The sequence below is a fragment of the Hemibagrus wyckioides genome, linkage group LG05 (genome assembly GCF_019097595.1).
Source record: "Hemibagrus wyckioides isolate EC202008001 linkage group LG05, SWU_Hwy_1.0, whole genome shotgun sequence".
NCBI classification, from domain to species: Eukaryota; Metazoa; Chordata; class Actinopteri; order Siluriformes; family Bagridae; genus Hemibagrus; species Hemibagrus wyckioides.
This window is the reverse complement of record NC_080714.1, coordinates 25,531,274-25,549,783: the sequence shown is the minus strand read 5'-3', so window position 1 is coordinate 25,549,783 and position 18,510 is coordinate 25,531,274. Positions and strand designations below refer to the sequence as shown.

At 40.8% G+C, this 18,510-nt stretch overlaps 1 protein-coding gene across 2 annotated transcripts in view; it reads left to right on the top strand.

The window, feature by feature from the left end:
• Positions 1 to 17,809, top strand: part of plxnb3 (plexin B3) — a 119,474-nt gene extending 101,665 nt beyond the window's left edge. For both annotated transcript variants that reach the window (XM_058389107.1, XM_058389106.1), the window contains exons 19-35: positions 1,050 to 1,208; positions 3,115 to 3,263; positions 3,462 to 3,562; positions 3,693 to 3,910; positions 5,168 to 5,346; positions 5,557 to 5,623; positions 6,777 to 6,923; positions 8,283 to 8,442; positions 8,616 to 8,719; positions 9,157 to 9,241; positions 10,127 to 10,293; positions 11,392 to 11,552; positions 12,878 to 13,025; positions 13,245 to 13,309; positions 13,407 to 13,482; positions 14,012 to 14,086; positions 14,196 to 17,809. In XM_058389107.1, the coding sequence (XP_058245090.1) occupies positions 1,050 to 1,208; positions 3,115 to 3,263; positions 3,462 to 3,562; positions 3,693 to 3,910; positions 5,168 to 5,346; positions 5,557 to 5,623; positions 6,777 to 6,923; positions 8,283 to 8,442; positions 8,616 to 8,719; positions 9,157 to 9,241; positions 10,127 to 10,293; positions 11,392 to 11,552; positions 12,878 to 13,025; positions 13,245 to 13,309; positions 13,407 to 13,482; positions 14,012 to 14,086; positions 14,196 to 14,300 (2,166 nt within the window). In that variant the 3' untranslated portion in view covers positions 14,301 to 17,809. The remainder of the gene's footprint in view (positions 1 to 1,049; positions 1,209 to 3,114; positions 3,264 to 3,461; positions 3,563 to 3,692; positions 3,911 to 5,167; positions 5,347 to 5,556; positions 5,624 to 6,776; positions 6,924 to 8,282; positions 8,443 to 8,615; positions 8,720 to 9,156; positions 9,242 to 10,126; positions 10,294 to 11,391; positions 11,553 to 12,877; positions 13,026 to 13,244; positions 13,310 to 13,406; positions 13,483 to 14,011; positions 14,087 to 14,195) is intronic.
• The last annotated feature ends 701 nt before the right edge of the window (positions 17,810 to 18,510 follow it).

Genomic DNA, 18,510 nt, shown 5'->3' with positions numbered 1-18,510 from the left:
CTCTTCTTCTTCTTCTTCTTCTTCTGTTCCTAAAGAAATGTTTTGCATATGAAAAGCAGCGAGCCAGCGCGCGTGCCGAAAATCACAGCCGGGATCTCGTTCGTTTTAAGGGACCGCGGTTAATATGAACCGAAAGGAAAAACATTCTAAAGACGTCTTGAGTCTCAGTAGGACACTTTGAAGATACTAGCCGTGATTAATTTTTCTAATATCAATATTTAACCTAGTCATGCATTTTTAATAATGAGAGGGATGTTCGCTAAATGTTCAGGCGCCGATTGTTCTCGTTGAGATATATGATCGTGTTCAGCGCATAGAAAGACCACAGTGCGCTGTGAAAACCTACAAGCTGCTCCTGTTGAAAGAAAAACGTCGTTTATCTCAGAGCCGCTAATCTGTTTGTTCTGTTTTGTTTTTATTGTAGTTAATATGGCAGTACACCTAATTCCCTTCTTTAATCTGATATATGTCAGTGTAATGTTTTTCAGCCTGAGTATTTTGTTCACATTACAAGGCTCTCAATTCTGATTTTATTGCCTTGACAGATCTTACATGTTAGTAGGCAGCGTTAGCAGTACGGCTCCCCGAGTCTCGTGTTGGACATGTTTTTCCTCATGTCCACACGGGTTTCCTCTGGGTTCTCCGGTATCCTCCTGTCACCCAAAATTGGTTTTGATAAATTTCCATCTAAAAAATATAAAGAAATAAAAAAATCAGCGCTGAAATAAAATCGGCTAATAATTATAATAATATAAATAATATTGGTGGCAGAAAGAAGAAACTAATAACAATATTTCCCCAAGCATTATAAATAGCTACAAAAAAAATGTTTTTCTTCACTGATGTTAATGTTGATCCACTGCAGCACTGAATAACGATGACTCTGATATGCTTGGTAAAAAAAATAAATAAATAAATCACAGGAATTCCTTTCTCACAGTTATTATTATGGCTGCAACAGGTATCACACATGAACATGCCTCATTTAATTACTAAAGCTCTGGAAATAATCAGACGAATATCGTAATCTCATTTTTAACCCTGTACAGGGGAAAGATCTAACTCTGGCCATGAGTAAAGAGGAGGTGGTGGCTTGGCTCGGAGATAAGATTTGCGACGTGAAGACGCTGGACGATACTCATCTCTATTGCGAACCGCCAGAGGAGCAGCCACTCGGTTCAGACAACGGAGACCTGCCCAGGCTGAAGGTCAGTGCATTAGACCTAGAGAGCACATAATTTTCCCCTCAAACAAGTGCTAATTATGCCGTTTTAGTGACCGCTGGTGTTGGTGGGCATGGCTCAGAAAACGAACACAGATGCCTAATTAACGTGATCTGGAACGTTTTACCAGAGTGACTCTTTTATACATTAAGGGCTGTGCGTGTGTATGTTTCCGAACCTGTTCATTACTGATTGAGCTGAATCACATTCACTATTAAAGTTTAAGTTGAAGGATTTGCATGAATCCTGGTCATTCAGGAAGAATGGCCCTCATTTATCAATCATTTAGTAAAGCTGTGTGGAACTAAAGATTGTTTTGGCACCGCTGATTTTCCTCCTACTGTTGTGCATATGGTGATGAATGCTAATTACGCATGAATTACCGAGCATGTTCAAGGCAAAGCCGATTTGCATTTAGTGATGCATAGAAAGCTGTGCTTTAAATCTTCCAGTAATGCAGCTCAGACATTGCAGTGCAACTGCTCTCATAGACACGTGCTAACTCTTCCTCCTTTTAGACGGCATTTTCCCTAATTGAATGGTTCATCTTACTGTTACTGTAGTATGGATTTATAATGGATCGGTTTCCGTTAACACCATGAACCAGTTTGACAAAATGTCCGCTAAATTTATGTGTTAGACATCGTGATCTGTGTAGAAATCTGCATCAGCAACTGCTCCTCTAAATGATTTATGATACATTTATTGAGATCCTTCTAGAAAGTGAGGTCCATTATGTGTATTTGAACTCATCATAGAAGTGACCCCAGAACTGCAGACAGCATGGCAGAGCAAGCTGAGTGATATTCGAGCATCTGATGCCACAGGGCGCTAAAAAACTGCCTGTGGCATAAAAGCGAAGGTTGCCCAGTAAATTCATAATAATGTTGGCATGTCGCATAATGGCTTCTTCGGTCGTTGCACATAATAAGTATCTGAAAGCACAGCCTGTGCAACGTCTCCTCTCCGCTGTTGTTTGTGCCCAAAATAACACCAGCTTTTTACAGTCGTTAAATAGCATGTGCAGTCACCAAGTCACTATAATTACCATCAGCCTTGATAAATGGGTGGTTCATTGCAATAATCTCTGCCTAGTATTTTGCACTCATGTAAATGCATATACAATGGGGAAGTAGTGACCTCCTCTTTGATCTTAATGGGCACTAAAAGCCACTTTAATCTGTTTAGTCAATTGTGACAGCTTCAAATTGCATAAAACCTTGGTAAATAGGGTCATGTGTGTTTTATCGTCCATCCGTGTGACATGTAAGGGGAATAGTGAGTCGAACAGTACGACTGATGAAATTAAATGCCATTATTCCCTAACATGCCTTGATGCTCTCGTATACTGATGGGTTTTTTTTTGTGTCAGCGTCAGAGGTGTAACAGAGGTGTAACAGAATGCGGTGCTGCATCTGTATACATACAGTGCACCAGGTATCTGTATCCTGTGTTAGGATTTTGAGCACTGTTAGCATGGTGTGTGATTTCTGGCAGTTCCTCAACCTCAGAATTATCACTTAAGTTAATCATTAGTCTCAACTACTGATGTGTGCAGGAATTCGTCGAAGTCCTGCTTACACATTTTTAATGGTTAAATGTCTGGACCAAGCAGTTTTCAGGGATGATGAATGAAACTGTACTGTACTGAACATGGCAGCTGTCCAGTAAGCCTCACAATTTCTGTTATATCCCACGAGATCCCGGTCTAAATCTCAACAAAATGCCACGTGAACCTTTATAGCTGGCCTTCTAAAACAAACACTGAACAAAAATCTAAGTGTACACCTAGTTTTTTTTTTTGTGTGTGTGTACCGTCTGTTTAGAACACTAAAGCATTTGTATATTCGGTTACATTCCTCATGTGTGTGTGTGTGTGTGTGTGTCTCAGGTGGTAATGGGCCAGTTGGTGTTCGATCTGGGCACAGTGGAGTATGACATGGGCACTCACACACCCGTTCCTCTGGAGGCGCAGGTCGGGCTGGCAGCCGGAGCAGCCGTGGTCGTGCTCATTGTTCTTGTCATCATCCTTATGTACAGGTACGACCCTTAAACATAACAAATGGATTATATATAGAGAGAGATTCTGTCATTCCCAGTCATAGGAAGTTCCTCACCAGTTTGGGGCTTTCCTTGTTTAAACTGTGTTTTATGTATGTACTCAAATCCTGTTTCGTTTCATCTTGTGTGTGTGTGTGTGTTATGCCACAATGATGATGATGAATGATTTGTGTACAGGAGGAAGAGTAAGCAAGCAATGAGAGACTACAAGAAGGTTCTGGTCCAACTGGAAACTCTAGAGATCAATGTTGGAGACCAGTGCAGGAAGGAGTTCACAGGTGTGTTTGTATATTTCAGCCCCTACAATACACACACACACACACACACACACATATATACAAACGCCAAAAGGATTTACAGAGGATTAACTGAAAGCCTGTTGCATGCTTTTCTCTTTAAAAAACTCAGATCTGATGACCGAGATGATGGATTTAAGCAGCGACGTCGGTGGTCCTGGCATACCGTTCCTGGATTACCGTACATATGCAGAACGTATTTTCTTCCCCGGTCAGAGAGGGGCGCCACTGAGCCAGAACCTGGACCTGCCAGAATCTCGCCGACAGACAGTGGAGCAAGGCCTGGGCCAACTCAATAACCTGCTGAGCAACAGACTCTTCCTCACACGAGTTAGTCAAACACCTCATCTCCTGGGGCATTCAACATCACAAAGTCGTTTGTGTGTCCAGTAGAGGGTGCCGTGGCCTTGATTCAGTGGTGCTCATGTGTTAATATAATTTAAGCCACGGGCTGTACAGCATTTTGCGTCCTAAGTATGATTCCCTGTGACACCACAGCTGTACATGGCAGGGAGTCACTGTGTAACACAGCTGTGCTTTAATCATGTCGAATAGATCCTTTTGTCCATGTAGAGGAATTGTATCTTCAGGTATTAGCTACATGTTTCAGATAGTTTGAAGGTGAGATTGGATAGAAGGAACCTCGATGATAGCCACTGAGCTTCAGTATAATTTTACTTCACGTGAAAGATCAAGTAAACTTTATCTTTTCGACTTTAATGCATTTCATATGATTTGATGTAGACTCTGGAAATTATATATGGAGTCTTTTACATCATAAGCATTCACCAAATGGAAATCATAAGCATTCACCAAATCCTGGACTGGTATTAGATCAAATATTATATCAGTAATAAAAATAAGAAGCAAGTTGGAGAATCGTATAAACTGAAATCTGAGTGAAATCGCTCTAAATAGAGGCAGTAAAGTCAGCCCAATGCTCATTAAAGCCTATTATAGTGAAACAGCATTGGCTTGACACTACTGCTACTGTGGTCTGACTTTTTAAACACAGTGCATTATTTATCCTTGAAGACAAAAGACCCAGAATGACGTTACTGCAGGGTTAAGTCACATTATTTCACCTTAAAGAGTTAAAAAGCATGAGGGCAAAACTTTACACGGAGCTTTTGTATTCACACGGCGGTATCTGCCTGTGCTAGTAATGATAAAATCCGCCCAGTCTCAAAATGAAAACACTTTGGCTTAGTGCTTCATGCATTTTTAAGTATTTTGTTCACAGTACCAAATCCAGTGCTTGACTTGTGTGTGTGTGTGTGTGTGTGTGTGTGTGGTGTTATGAGTACACTATATCATTTATGATACACAATCAAATTGTGTTTTTTTTTTTAAACCATAGTTAAACACACCAAGCGTTCATACAGTTATTAAAAAAATCAGTGTTATGACAAATGAAACGAACGAAACCAGTGGAGTTTTTGTTCATTGTAAGGCTAGGCAATTATTTTAGAGCATTTATCCGACTAAATGCAGCTCTTCAAGAATGAACGTAGATACTCAGAATCCAAAGAATGGGAGTACAGGTTTCTAGTTAGTGCTTCTAAAGGAAATGAACTGTTATTGTAGTTCATCCACACCCTGGAGGAGCAGCAGAACTTCTCCCAGCGGGACCGCGGCTATGTGGCGTCACTTCTCACTATGGCGCTCCACGATAAGCTGGAGTACTTCACCGATGTCATGAAGACCCTGTTGGGAGATCTGGTGCAGCAGTATGTCGCCAAAAATCCCAAACTGATGCTACGCAGGTACAGTACACACCCGCCGGCTCCTTCTTTATAGATCATTTACTGGATTAATTGCTGATGGGTTTTTTTTTTCTTTCTTTCTTTCTTTCTTTCTTTCTTTCTTTCTTTCTTTCTTTCTTTCTTTCTTTCTTTCTTTCTTTCTTTCTTTCTTTTCACTCAGATAAGATAATAAATAGACTTTAACGCATTTGTTCGTTTGTGCTCCTGCAGGACTGAGACAGTGGTGGAGAAAATGCTCACCAACTGGATGTCCATTTGTCTCTATTCATTCCTAAAGGTACGCTGTAACACCGCACAATGAAGTTTATGCCTAGGGCAACGGCACCTTAATAGTGTGGTGCAATTCGAAGAAACGCGCATAGACTACTTACATTCAGGTGCAAGAAGTTTACATACCCTCAGGACAAACATTTAATTTATAGCAGCGAGACAGTTTTACAATTCTTATTGTTATCACAAGCAACAGAAACGGTGAAAATGTGTATTTATGGATAGCATAACAAATCTAATAGCATCCCTAGGTGTGAGTGAGAATCACATCTAGTGTTCCTGGGGTAGACTCTAGATCCGCTTTCACCCTGACCAGGATAAAGTGGTTAGCGAAAATGAATAAATGAAACGAATGGAGGGACGATGCTTGAATTTTTATACTCTGAAGCTGCTTAGAAGACACTTTTTATTTTCCCAACATATACGCAGTTATAGCATTCCACCCAAATGAGGATGAGGTTCCCTTCTGAGCCTGGTTCCTCTCAAGGTTTCTTCCTCATATCATCACAGGGAGCTTTTCCTTGCTACTTTCGCCGCAGGCTTGCTCATTAGGGATAAAATACGGATATATATATATATATATATATATATATATATATATATATATATATATATATATATATATATATATATATATTCCTTCTCTGTTTCTCTACTTTTGTAAAGCCGCTTTGTCCGTTGTAAAAGGTGCTATACAAATAAATTGAATTGAAAATTGAATAGTACTTTACTTTTTACTTGAGAGTCATTAATGATGCCTCGAATATTCAGTGCATTAATTTCTTAAGATTAGATACAAAAAAGATGTAAAAAAAAAAACATCTAAAATAATAATACGGTTAATACATTGTGAAGCAATGAACCAAAAACAGGTTTATTATAAATAAAAAATATTATAAATAAAAAATAAAGAAACATAATTATAGAAAAGATAGATGAAGCAAGGGAAGAAAATATGAAGTATGAAATTATTTTTATAGGTTTTTATATATATATAATATAGAGAGAGAGAGAGAGAAATAAGAAACATAATAATAAAAAATTAATAAATTAATAAAAAATAATAATTGTACAATAACAATTAAATTTATGTAATTAATCTTATTCATTTTAATCATATTAAATAATTGTACTAATGCTGTTTTCTCTCGTGTGTGTAGGAGGTGGCAGGTGAGCCGCTGTACATGCTGTATAGAGCTATAAAGTATCAGGTGGACAAAGGCCCAGTGGACACAGTGACCGGTAAAGCCAAGCGCACCCTTAATGACAGCCATCTACTCCGAGAGGACATAGACTACTGCTCTATGGTAAGTGTCTCTTTTCTCTTTCCATCTCTCTCTCTCTCTCTCTCTCTCTCTCTCTCTTTCTCTCTCATACTCTGTTTCATAAGCAGCTTGAGAGACACTTGAGTGACAGCTGACGCAGTACATCTCTATTAGTGTCACTCTTGTTCTGTCTCTCTGCCTTCCTCTATCCCATTTCACTCTAATCTCAGACTTTTATTACACATTCTACTGCTCTGTGTCCCTGTTGCTGTTCTGATAGAATTGTACAGCCGTGCGCTTTACATAACAGAGGATTTCCTCTGAATGCTTAAAACAATGGCCGCGTCTAGACGTATAGAATTAGTTGCGTCAGGAAGAAAGGAGATAACAGCCAGCTCCCACCAATCATTTAACAATCCCCATCTGGACTGACTTTTCTTTTAAGAGAGTCTGGCTACAGAGATATTGGAGAACATTCATCAGTTATTTAATACTTCGAATTCCCCCCCCCCCTTTGCTTCTTTGCGTTTTTTAAAGTGATACTTCAACAAACTTTATTTTTTTTAATGATTAAACCCTTTCACGAGCGTGCCAACTTGTCAGAGAAACACAGAGCTGAAACATCTCGCTTGAACATCTCTTAATATTCATATTAGACAAGTGTTAAAGCTTCATGAGTGCAGCGTGTTTCAGAATGCAAATTCAGGCGCTCGTGTATTTTTTTAGGGGTGTAATGATGAGAATATTTGAATCTATGCATTGAAATTAAATAAATCGAGTAAATAATCGCTTAATATTAAAATATATATATACGATCACTGGTATGTTTAAAAATAATAGTTAGGGTTAGGGATATGTCTAAATAGGCTAGCAACGTGATTTGCCGGCAATAATCCTGCATAAAATATTCCTTCTCCATCTCAACGTTCACAAATTAAAGATAGACAAAGATTCTAGACTAAGCTAGTCACATATCGATCAGAGTCTGCTAAACCGAACTGTGTCAGATTCAGTAGTAACGTGAAATACTGAACCCAGTGATGTCCTCTAGAAGCTAAGAGTCCAGAATAAAGAGCAGTTTGATTAATAAGACAGTATGAAGGTTGTGGCTCTGCTGCAGTCTGGTGTAAAAAAGAGCTTTAATGTTTAATGAACTGAATTATCTAATGGAATAATAGTAATATTAATCTGACAGGTTTTAATTATTAATAAATATTCCATGAATCTATTTATATTCATAGAACTATATCCACATTTAAACAGTTTTAAGATCTCAATTTGAGATCTCCTGTTCCTTAATTCTCAAGAGATTTCTAATCTAATCTAGTTGGCTTATACCTTTTTTATCAGAGATTTGGCTTTTCATCAAGGTAAAAATGTTATACTGTGTTGTTTTCTCAGACTCTGACCGTGCTGGTGAAGAACGGAGTAGAAGTCCAACCCTGTCCTGTTAAGGTTTTGGATGTGGACACCATCACCCAGGTGAAAGACAAGATCCTGGACCAGATCTACAAAGGAGCTCCGTTTTCTCAGAGGCCCTCGGCCGATTCACTGGACCTCGGTACGGCAAAGTCGAAAACGAAAGAGTTATATACAATCCATTAACGTTTACATCGATGTCCTTCTGTCTGTTCTGTTTCTTTGTTGTTGTTGTTGTCGTGTCCATGTGCGAGCTCGCTTGGGTGTCCGTAATGCAGGCTATTAATGCTTCCAGTTTGTGTCTCACATTAACAGAGTGGCGTTCAGGGCAAGCAGGTCACCTGACCCTGTCTGATGATGATGTCACAGGCATAGTGCAAGGTCACTGGAAGAAGCTGAACACTTTGCAGCACTACAAGGTGAGCCACATCTCACATTGCTCCCAATATCCACGTGTAATTATGGGTTGTGCTTATTTACAAAATTGACCACTTCTTTCTTCTTTTTTTTTTAAAGAAATTCATTAAAAAAAGAATTCTCTATCAATTATGGCATTTCCTCTGTTTTGTGCATCTCTTCAAGTAAACAGACATGCAAAGGGAATTCAATTACGGAACAATCAATAATCCAGTCTAGCATTGCATTAGGTTTTCCACCGTACTTACCTTGTGAGGAGATGGCATTGTGTCAGCTCGGAAATTTGCCACCCTCGTTTTCCTTCGCTATAAATTATACTTCCAAAAGCCCATTCACAGCCGGTAGGAAATTTCAGCAGTGCTACGGGCAGTGTAATTCATGTATTCTGTTGTGTCTGATCTTATCCGATGCCCTCATTCAATCTCTCTCATATCCTTAGGTGCCAGACGGCGCCACGGTGGCTCTCATCCCTCGTTCAAGTGCCGGTGTCACAGGCATTAATCAGATCTTCCAAACTGGAGAAAGTAAGCTTCTTAAATAAAAAAAGAAAGCGATGGCCGTCCTGTTCCAGTCCTGCATGGCTGCGAAGCTGCTAAATTATAAACGAAGAAGCTGTACAGCTGCAGGGTTAGATTAGCTCAGAGTTAAATCTGTTCTCTCACGTCCTTCAGTTGCACAAATAAGACTTTTCCTTCACGGTGAAGAAATTGGCAGCTTGTAGCTGTATATTTATCCATATTAATTAGCTGAATTAATGAAAGACTCGATTCTGCTGCTAAACACTGTGTGATATTGTGTGGTTGTCTGCTGTCACAGTACAAGACAGGTTCAGCTCCTAAAACCAAAAATAATCATATTCATGTGCAGAAGTAGTGAAGACAGCAAACATTGGACTCAGAGTCGTGGAATTGGTGTAGCTGTACAAGGCAGTTACACAGAGTTACGGTAGAGACTCGGCTCAGCTAGTTGGCCAGAGACGGTGGTGTTGAGGGTGTAGTTATTATAAAGTCTGTAGCTTTGGAAGGTGATCTGTATGAGCAGAGTATACTGATGAGGTGATGAGAGAGCTCAAGGACTAAAACACAGCTTCGCCTCTCTCTTTTGAAAGACATGATGTGGGGAAACCATTAACCAAAGCGAAATAAACGGATTGGAATTTTAATACATTGAGTCATTTCAGCCCTTTATTGGATCGCATTGTTGATTATAAATATTAATATCCAAGCCATTCAGGGTGGATTTGCCCTTAATAATAAATCGGAGCAGCCATTTTGAGTGGAAATCTTTCAGCAGTGCAGTTTACTGGAAATATTCATACTTCACCCACTGCTATTTTCCTGTTATCTGCCTCAACCTGTTCACTCAGCTGCTCTTGTTTTTGCTCTGGTTTGTTTCGGTTGTTGTTGCAGAGACACCCATGTTAGAGGGGGAAGAAGACGAGGGTCTCCGTCTGTGGCACCTCGTGAAGCCGAGCGAGGATCCCGAAATCCCCAAACACAGAAAAAGCAGCATGAGAGAGCGAGAGCGTGCCAAAGCCATCCCGGAGATCTATCTCACACGGCTGCTCTCGATGAAGGTAGCTCAGTGTTTAGAACTGTTCAGAAAATTCTGTGCAGAAATATGAAGAAAATTATTTAGTTTTTTTTTTTTTTTTTATCTGTTTAGCATTGTTTATGATTCAGAAATAGTCTCAGAAATTCAGTCTCAAGGTTTTCATTGACCTGTACAACCCTATGTTCACACTAGCAGCTGTTTGTTTACCTCACATCACCCGGATTGCTATGCAGCGCTCTCTCGAACTTCTTCCTTCTGGTTTCCATGGTTTCACCGGTAGCGCTTAGGTGACCTTGTTTGTTATAGGTTTATTTTTTCTACCAGTCTGACACCAGTTTCTTCACCATCGCTATCTTTTATTAGTATTAATGCTATTCCTAGCGATATAGTAATTAACTTGTAATTAGCTTTGCAATCTGTCTGTGTATTAATGCGTCAAACTCGCCCAGGATCTCTACAGGTTTTTGTTCTTTATTTTTGCATCATTTGTTTTATTCTCTATCCAGCTAGGCTTAAAGTGACAAATCACAGCAATCAATTTCTCCTCCGTCTTGAATGTGAGCACATTTTTGCTCATAATTACAACATGTTTCACAGTGGGAGAAAATGAGGCATCCTGAGCCCCACTGTCCTCACTCCTACTGGTACGAGGAGGAAGCTGCATTTAGCTATTATGCTGTTCATAGCTGGAATTAACTTCCTGAAGAACCATGTTTCCTCTATTGTTAAGTCGGTTCTCTTGGGCCTTTAGATGAGCGCTCAGGGAAAGCGCTGCGCTGCACTTTATCTCGTATTTTACCATCTAATTTACTTTGCACTGCACCCATTTCTTTCATTTTTCTCCTGTTCAATTTTGTCGAGCCGTTTTATTTCATTATGCTTAGTGTATTTTACTTTTGTTTTATTCGACTGCATCTTCCACCAGTTGCTACATCTTCCGTCACTGTGAATCAGGCGTCTCTCAGGGAAAATGAATGTCTTCCTAGCACCTTGTCACTTCACAAGTGCTGGTGTGAACTCGAGGTTACATCACCCAGTGTTACTGTCAGTGTCACTGTCAGTTGATTCCATTGCAGCAGTTGCTCTTACACTGCCATGTGTCTGCCATGTTTGCGTCCAGGGAACTCTGCAGAAGTTTGTGGATGACGTGTTCGTAGCCATCCTGAACACCAAGCGGCCACCGCCGATTGCCGTCCGGTTTTTCTTCGATTTCCTGGACGACATGGCGGAGAAGCACGGCATCGACGACCCAGAGACCGTGCACATATGGAAAACGAACAGGTAAACACTAGGTCATCTATTAACTTAATGAGTTTCAGAAACATGTGTTTGATTTTTCTGAACAAAGGTGATGCTTTTTTTTATGCAACTTTCCCATGCTTGTGAAATACACTATATTGCCAAAAGGTTTGGGACACCCCTCCAAATCATTGAATTCAGGGGTTGGGCTCGGCCCCTTAGTTCCAGTGAAAGGAACTCTTAATGCTTCAGCTTCATACCAAGACATTTTGGACAATGTCACTCATCCATGTCTTTATGGACCTTGCTTTGGTCACTGGTGTGCAGTCATGTTGGAACAGGAAGGGGTCATCCCCAAACTGTTCCCACAAAGCTGGGAGCATGAAATTGTCCAAAATGTCTTGGTATGAAGCTGAAGCATCAAGAGTTCCTTTCACTGGAACTAAGGGGCCGAGCCCAACCCCTGAAAAACAACACCTGGATTCAGTGATTTGGAGGGGTGTCCCAAAACTTTTGGCAATATAGTGTATAACTAATTGGGAGTCAGAAGACATAGTGGAGGGTGTGTGATAGAGGCATAAGGGCAGGTCGTAATATGTGTTGGATTAGATATATTAGATATGACAAATACACATAATACAGATATTTGAAATAAAATATACTATTTACCTTCAGTGTTCCTGGATCAGCTCGACTGTTAGGGGTTCATCACCATCTCTCTCTCTCTCTCTCTCCCTCTCCTGTGATAATGTCACCACCAAATTGGGAACAAGGTGTCATGTTTTCTCTGAAACAGATTAGTAAATGAAATGCATTTTTAATAAGGCAAAATATACTCATCAGCATGCAAAGTATCAGCTACACCGCCAGTCAGAGTTTGTACACCACTGCTCATAGAAGGGGTTTATTCATTTCTGCAATATTACAATTTTATCATTTCCTTTCAGTAATAATAACGAAGACGTAAAGGATACTATTAAATAACGCATATGGAATTACGACCAAGGAAATATGATAAATAAGTTAAGAAATATTAAAATATGAATATTAAAATATAAATGTTATACTTATGCACACTCTTGATATCTCATCCAGCTACACAGGGAGCTTTACCCAGGAGGCCTTTAGAGCTAAATAGGCTGAGGTCTGGTTGACTGCTTCTAAATTAGATTTTTAAATGAAAACTGCTTATTTGGAAGGAGAAATCCCTATAGCAAGTAACATGTTTTATTGAGTAATCACTTGATACACAGCCTTCATCAACCTTCAAATAATGTTTAATAAATAAAAAGAAAAAGGTGTACATGTGTGGGAAGCACTGCAGCCTCCATCTCTGTTTACATTTTTTTCCTCTCTCTCACCTCCAGCTTACCTCTGCGTTTCTGGGTGAACATCCTGAAGAACCCTCAGTTTGTGTTCGACGTGCAAGTGACAGACAGCATAGACGCCGTCCTGTCCGTCATCGCTCAGACCTTCATCGATTCCTGCACCACCTCCGAGCACAAAGTGGGACGGGTCAGTAAGCTAATTAACCCCTGAATGCTGGGTCAATGTTAATTAACCATGTGACCTCCTTTCTTGCTTTCACCATGACTGCTGAGTGAGCGCGCTCAGAAAGACAGCCGGATGACAGAACATGTCAAACACTACACTGCGTGTGTTCAGTGCTGCTGTGCTCACGCTAGCTTTGAGAACGATCCAGGGTAAAGTGTGCTTTGTTTTGTCGTGGTTTAGGATTCCCCTGTGAACAAGCTGCTGTATGCCAGAGAAATTCCCCGATACAAACAGCTAGTGGAGAGGTGAGGCTTTCACAGCGTACACGAGCACAGTGCAGGTTTCCCCAGTTTGAGTCTCTGATCAGTAATACACCCCCTTTTGTGTGCGTTTGTGTTACAGGTACTACAGTGATATTCACAGTGCTGCATCAGGATGCTATCAGGAGATGAACTCCATGCTCACTGAGTTATCTGGGGTGAGTTTATTACACACGCACCTAATTACACTCGTTAACGATCCGATTTCCAATCTGCAAAGTAACATTTATTTGTTCAAAGCCATTGTTCAATTTGCGGGATTTTATGTAAGGAATAAAACACTTGGGGGTGTGCTGTTATAGGGAAATAATCAATAACTGTTAATAACTGCTTTCACTCCAATGTTGGTTCTTTTCCAATGACACCATGTCCCTTTGTGTTTGATTCCAATTTGGCAACAATTACAATTTCTACTTATTAAAGAACAACTGAATTTTTATCCTTTTACAGTTACATTTAATGTTGTGGGCAGCTCTTTCTGTCTCTGAGACAGGTATCGCCGAGAAGCTAGAAATTACTGTGTCCTGATGTTGAAAAACATAAGGTTTCAGCTTTATCTGTGACTGTTACAAAGCACTGACAATGGAGACTCCTTGCCCCTTACAGAAAGCTTTTCAAAACTTCGTTACTGTGGAAATAACGATGGAGAAGGCCAAATAAACAATGACTGCTGTTGTGTGATTTCAGAGCTTCGCTTCAGAGATGAACAGCTTGGTGGCTCTGCACGAGGTCTATAAATACATCAACAAATATTATGATCAGGTCAGTGACGTAGCAGACAACACACACACCTTATGAGGATGTTTTCGATTGTACGATTTATAAAGCTTGGTTGCTTTTGTGTGTGTGTGTGTGTGGGCTGTGAATGCAGATCATCATGGCTCTAGAGGAAGATCACGCAAGCCAGAAAATACAGTTAGCCTACCGGCTCCAGCAGATCGCCGCCCTGGTGGAGAACAAAGTCACTGACCTATGAACTTTGCACCTTTGTCCCCCGGATCCAGCGGTGGAGAGTCTCTGACCAGTTCGGCAGCTCGGCTGACGGAAGCCAGCTTGCGTGAAATCCGATCGCGCCGAGACATCCGATTACCCCTCCCCACACCCACACCCACACACCCACCCCTTCGCCTGCGCCCACACTTACTGCTTCAGCCTTCAGGGAGTTCTTAAGCGAAGGGAGAAGAATGAGTAAGGCTGAGGCATCAGTTACTACGCAGGTTTTTTATCACAGAGAGTGTGAGATATATAAAAAAAAAAAAGCACATATATCCATTTTTGTCTGCTAAGCACATCGAACTTTTTCTATTAACGTCACACGCTGTTCTGTCCTCGTCTGACACGTCCGATGAGTGAATACGCGTGTGTGTGTGGGATCGTTCTTTTTTACTCCGAGTCAGAACTCTGTGTAGCTTTACGTAACGTAGCATTCGCGTGGTTAGTTTTTTACGTTTCGCAATCTGTTTTATTTTTTAGATTAGCAGTTACTAATGACAGACTCCTTCGTATCAAATTATAAATCACAAGCACAAGTGCCATAACAAGTGCAGAAACAGCACGTTTTATTACAGCACAAGGTGTGTGTGTGTGTGTGTCTGTCTGAGCAGATGTGTGTGTGGGTGTGCCATGTTTTGTTTTCCTTTCTTTATTTTTAGGGTGATTGCATTTCAAACGTTTAGCTTCGTTTAGATGATTTGTCAGACTGGAGTAATTGCTTCTTTTTTCGTTAATGTACGAGATGCCCTTAATAGCAAAGCGGCGGAGAAATATCCGCGTGAACGAAAAACAAAGACGCTATAGCAGGGCTGAGCAGATTAATCGTCGTTTTTTTTTTTTTTTTAATCGTGATCGTGAGTTCTATGTATAATGCAGAACACGATATACAATATGTCTAAACGGCTAAACGGAGAGAAATAACGTAGTACCAAATAATTACAATAAACAATCGGGATTTCAGTGTCGGAAAGGATCAGATTAGCTGATTTCCTTCACCTCCGTGATGAAGGTGGGTCAGAGATGGGATCGAGAGTGATGACGTCCACTGATAAAGATCACTGACCGGAGCCTCAGACACGGGGCTTCATTTTATTTAACGGAACAAATAAAGCGGATTAGGGAGGTCGTGTAGGCGTGGCGATACGGACGAGAGGGCGGAGCCACTGGGCGGACGACGTGCGGACACGGAATAGAAGAAACTAACTTATTTTTACTGTAAATAGCACTTATTTATACAAGATTACCAAACGTGCCTTGTTCGTAACCTTTAATAACGATTACCGATTCCAGTATACAAGCTCAACGTTATTTGCCAAATAGAGAGGAGGAAAGAGCCACAGGATTTAAAAAGGACAAAAGCTGGCCTGGACAGATTCTGCTATTCATATTCACACCACTTGTCTTTTTTTTTTAGTTGTCGTTGTGGAGAAATGTGTTCGTTGTTGGAAGTTTCTGTCTCAGGATCACAGCTCTCGGTAATTTCAGTATTGCTCGATGCTTTACGGCGTACTTCAGCGTACACTGTCCCGAAGTGTTCAGTCTTCAGGCTCATGTTTTCCGTCGGTGTGTTCCCTGTGACGCTCGTGTAAATAGAAATGATATTGGATTGTAATCATGTGTGAATTTCTCTTTTTTGTTTGTTTGTTTGTTTGTTTTTGTCCCTACTCTGTTTTCTGTCGCTTTGCTAGCGTCTTTCCTGATTGCTTGAACAGGGTGTGTGTGTGTGTGTGTGTGTGTGTGTGTGCCCTCATGCCACTATTGTGTACAGTGAAGAAAATTCCTGGGCAACAAAAAACACACACCTACATGTGTATATATATATATGTATATATATATAAATATATTAAGGGAGAGAAAGGAAAAAAAAAAGACAAAGCCGTTCCCTCTTCTCTGCATCATTTCTTTAAAGACGCATCCTCTCATATTCATTATCCTTTTATCGCTTTCCCTTGTTCACTTCTTTTTAAGGAAGAAAAATGGAAATCCACGTTGATATTTTATCCTGAACAAAGATTTTACTCATGACTTTTAGGCTGTAAAGCAAGACACGTGCATCGACTTTCACGCCCGGATTTTTACGGCTTATTTCCTCTCCGATTTTGATCACAGCCGCTAGCCAACGCTCCCCTGTTACGCAAACAGCCACCAACCCGAGGATGGTGAAGAGTAACACACGCTTCCTCCGAGACACGCGAAGCCGGCGAATCTCTGCATCGTATTTTCCGAAACTGCTGCCCACAACATCACACACTCGGAGGATCGTCCTCTTCCGCACCATGAGCTCACAGACTCATGTCACTGTGCCTAACAGGGGAGAGAGACTATTTTTTAAGCCTTATATCGTTACACTGTACGACTTCACCTGTGTATCCTTCTCATCACTTCTTGAAAACTGAAAGATGATGGACCCGGTGGAACAAGGGAGCTATCGATAAAGAGACCTGTATATAGAGGCGGAGCTATCTTCCAGCTGGGGGCGCAGCTACATTTCAGACCGGAAAGCTACGACGAAGAACTAGCCACACCCACTGCATGGCAAAATTACGAACCACAATTTTTTTTACAAGGTATTTTATTTACAAACCGCACAAGGTCGAAGATTGTGGGACAAATCGTATGTATTTCGCTTATATGATTTAGAAATATCAGGGTTTGGTGAAATTAATGCTAGAGTACATGCAGAAGGATGACATCATACTCGTTTGTTTATACAGTACATGTGTGTTAGCCTGAAATATGAATGTTTGGCTTCTCAGTGTAGTCTTAATTATTAGAGACTTGTGCTTGCATGAGGTTTTATTGCTCTTTTTTTTTGTTTCGGTTTGGTTTTTCCCTCCACTGAGCGCATGATTGCTTGTGTCTGTGGTTCACAACCGGCCCGAACGGACAACGCGTGTATGTATAAGCAAAGCCCCTGTGTACGGCGAACAGTTCTGTGGACCTCCAGTTAAACACACTTATCCCCAAGAGAAGAAGAAGAAAAAAATAGAGAGACTGCTGAACTCTTTTCTCACTGTACAGTCTGTGACACTGTCTTGCCAAATGTGCAGTACTTTTACTGTATTTTACTCATCGTGTGACACCAGACAGACAGACAGACAGACAGTCGACCGATTGTTTGTGGACTCAGTGGTGTTTGTGGAGCGAATCGCCATATTTTACACAATTTCTTTTTTATATACAAAGGGGGGGGAAAAAATGACAAAAGAATATGAGGTAATTTTCTAAAGGAATCAGGGTTAAAAGAAAGCTTCAGCCTGTTGTAAACTCTCTCTTTTCTATCTGTATTGAACATAGTTTGCTAACAGTTGTGTATATGTGCCTGTAAATATCATGAAGAAGAAGAAAAAAAACAGACTCGGACACATTTCTCCGACGGAAAGAGAAATCAAGAGCCAAAATAATCAATAAAATGGATGAGTGAAATCACAATTTGTATGAGGAAAAAAAATAAAAGTTATAATTTTAACAGAGGAACTGGCGCTGATGTTTATTGGTATTTAATATTGCTTTCATTCGTTCATCTTCACCATGAGACTGGAATACACCCTGAGTGTGATGCCAGTGCATCCTAAGGCACCACACACACACACACACACATGTTCACACAAAAACTCGACAGTCCACCATGATCTAGACAGTGAAAAGGAGCCAGAGTTCCCAGAGGAAACACACACACACGGCCATAAGGGAGAACAGGTGGACCTTTTAGGATGGATCCCAGGAGCCTGGAGTGGATTGTGTTGGCATCACTTCCTAAAACCAGGCCAGTGGGTGGATTTTCACTTTAAATGGTGTCAATGTGTGTGTGTACATGGGGTCCTGTGTAATCCCAGCTCACTCCCAGCGGTGATCTGCTGGCAGGTCTACCCCTGAACGCAATTCGTCCTCTGCGAATGATCCAAAATGCAGCTCCATGACTTGTTTTCAACCTTCCTAAGTTCTCCCACACCACCCCACTGCTGCGTTCCCTGCACTGGCTTCTGGTAGCTGCATCAGATTCAAAACACTGAAGCTTGCCTACAAAGCCAAGAATGGTCCAGTACCATCTTACCTCAAAGATCTTATTACTCCTCACACTGCACCTCGCTCCTCGCACCGGTCCCAACATCTCTCAGGGTAAGACGTAGGTCTACATCTAGACTCTTCTCTGTTCTGGCACCGGGAATGTGGAAGAAACTTCTCCTAGATAT